General features: G+C 46.4%; 1 protein-coding gene across 1 annotated transcript in view; it reads left to right on the forward strand.

Moving 5' to 3' along the window:
• Nucleotides 1-1,334: 1,334 nt before the first annotated feature.
• LOC126988942 (nuclear apoptosis-inducing factor 1-like) overlaps nucleotides 1,335-2,526 on the forward strand; it is a 3,993-nt gene continuing 2,801 nt past the window's right edge. Inside the window, exon 1 of the mRNA XM_050847367.1 lies at nucleotides 1,335-1,532. Within this exon, the coding sequence (XP_050703324.1) occupies nucleotides 1,335-1,532 (198 nt within the window). The remainder of the gene's footprint in view (nucleotides 1,533-2,526) is intronic.

Raw genomic sequence — 2,526 nt, forward strand, 5'->3', positions numbered from 1 at the left:
TGGCCGCCACCAGTGACCGTCACCAGTGACCGTCACCAGTTACCTCACATACTTTTCAATGGCGCCTTTCACACGAGGCCACTGCAGCTGCCCGGTGGCGTCACCGGGTTTGACGGTGGCTCGCTCGCGTAGCAATGGCCGCCACCCGCAGTGGCCGCCACTCACTGTAAAGCATTGTTTCCAACGGGAGCTTTCATACGGAGCCACCGGTGGCCGCCACTGCCGTCCAATGGAAGGCCAGGTGTGATGAAATATGGTGTTGATAAATGGGCTCTGTACTGTATTTTCATACCCATGCAAAGATCTGAGGTCAGGTCACTCGGGTCAGGTGAAGAATGCGTTGAGGGGTAAATATGATATCAAACTGTACATCATGAGGGAAGACTCAAACAGTTAAACTTGCATTCTCTAGAAAGGAGAAGGGTACGTGGAGACATAATCGAGGTTTATAAATGGATGAAGGGCTTTAATAAGGGAGACATTCATAAGGTTTTGTTGGTAAGAGAACCGGGTAGGACACGAAGTAATGGGTTTAAACTGGATAAATTCAGATTCAACAGGGACATAGGCAAAAATTGGTTTACTAACAGGGTGGTGGATGAGTGGAATAGGCTTAGCAGTCATGTGGTGAGTGCCAATACAATTGTCACATTCAAAAATAGACTAGATAAATTCATGGACAGCGATATTAGGTGGGGTTAGATACACGGGAGCTTAGGGTCAAAGGAGCTGCCTCGTACAGGCCTACCGGCCTCTTGTAGACTCCTGCGTTCTTATGTTCTTATGTTCTTATGAGTCATGTACGAGGAGTTATTTCGCGCAACACCAGCCTGGGGCTGGATTCATCAATCTTACCAGCCACGCCTCCGGTATGTCTCACATTTACCGGAGCGCTACCGCAGCTGCGGCATCTTTCAAACACGGCATTCATCAACGCTTTGGTAACGCTCCGGTAACTCGCACCCTTGCAACGATTGGTTGGGCTGGACAGCCAGTCACGTGCGACCTTTGATGCTGTATTTCAGCTTGCACGTGTCGTTTGTTTACTAATACACAGACTTCAAAATCAAGACGTGTATTGTACAGGGGTAAATACTGCCTGAAAACAAATAATTAGCGTTGTAATCCCTCAATTAGATGTGTTTTTTCACGAATGAAGGGACGTTAACTGTATATTTAGCTTTGAAATAAAAATATAATCGCTTATACAATATTCTGCTCGTTTCTGTTACCTTCATAGTTTTCCGTCGTTTGGTGAGGATTCTGTTGTGTATGGATAATAATGACGAAGGTTCGGCGACGCTAACGCCAGCAGCGCGCCTCACTTTCAACACATGGCGTCAGCTGTGAAGAGAAGGCGGCCCAATTTTTCCACCGAGGAAGTTTTAGCCCTCATCACAGCGGTGCGGCAAAGATGGCACATCATCACAGGGCCGCTGTCATCTTGCCTCACCGCTGCAGCCAAACAACGAGCTTGGGAAGCTGTGGTGGAGGAGGTCAACGCCGTGAGTGGGGTCGGGCGCAGCGTGGAGGTGCGCGTGAAGTTCTCCGACTTCAAGCGCCACACCAAGAAGCAGCTCGGAGACTTAGGAAACAAACAAAACAAACGACACGTGCAAGCTGAAATACAGCATCACAGGTCGCACGTGATTGGCTGTCCAGCCCAACCAATCGTTGCTAGGGTGCGAGTTACCGGAGCGTTACCAAAGCGTGAGAATATATCCTCTGCAGTGTTTTAACAAGCAGTGAAAAGTCATGGAGGGACAGTTCTCCAGCCTGTTATAGATTTCACACTTGAAATTTGGTTCCTTATTACCTTGTTAACTTTTATTATCTGATGTTCCTGATTCATTTGTATATTATGCTATACAACAAAACTCGTTCTGATGTTCCTGGCAACATTGGGAGGCATATTGGAGTGTCTCGGTGTTAACAAACATTAATTTTGCTGAAGTTACTGCAATAATGTTTGTGTTATACATTTTATTGAATTTAATCTGTATGTAATAATAGTATATTTTCCTCCTTGTAACTTTTCTGATAACTGCAACTTAATGTAGTTTTTATATTTTTTATGTCCTTCAATAGAAGTAGCCGTCATGGGTGACTTTACCTCTAATTCGGATAGGATAAAAGTGTAACCTCCAGGTCTGGCAGGGACGTTAGCCCGTTTCGGACACCCCCCTCTCTCCCGACCGCTCAACCAATAGCTTTCGCGACTTGGTAATGACCTGACCTGAATGGCTGGCTGACATAAAATGCTCCCCCTCTCTCTCTCTCTCTCTCTCTCTCTCTCTCTCTCTCTCTCTCTCTCTCTCTCTCTCTCTCTCTCTCTCTCTCTCTCTCTCTCTCTCTCTCTCTCCGCCAGGTACTTTTCCTACTATCACCTCATTAAGTCTCACTACTTAATGACCTCCGCCGCTCCGCCACCTCTCCTTTCTCCGGCTTTTTTTCCTTGTTTCTCTTATAAGTGATTACTCGCTCAATATCTTTCCTCCTTCCTTTCTTACTCTCTTCCTTCCTTTT

Source organism: Eriocheir sinensis, unplaced genomic scaffold, assembly GCF_024679095.1.
Source record: "Eriocheir sinensis breed Jianghai 21 unplaced genomic scaffold, ASM2467909v1 Scaffold1014, whole genome shotgun sequence".
In the NCBI taxonomy this organism is placed as follows: Eukaryota; Metazoa; Arthropoda; class Malacostraca; order Decapoda; family Varunidae; genus Eriocheir; species Eriocheir sinensis.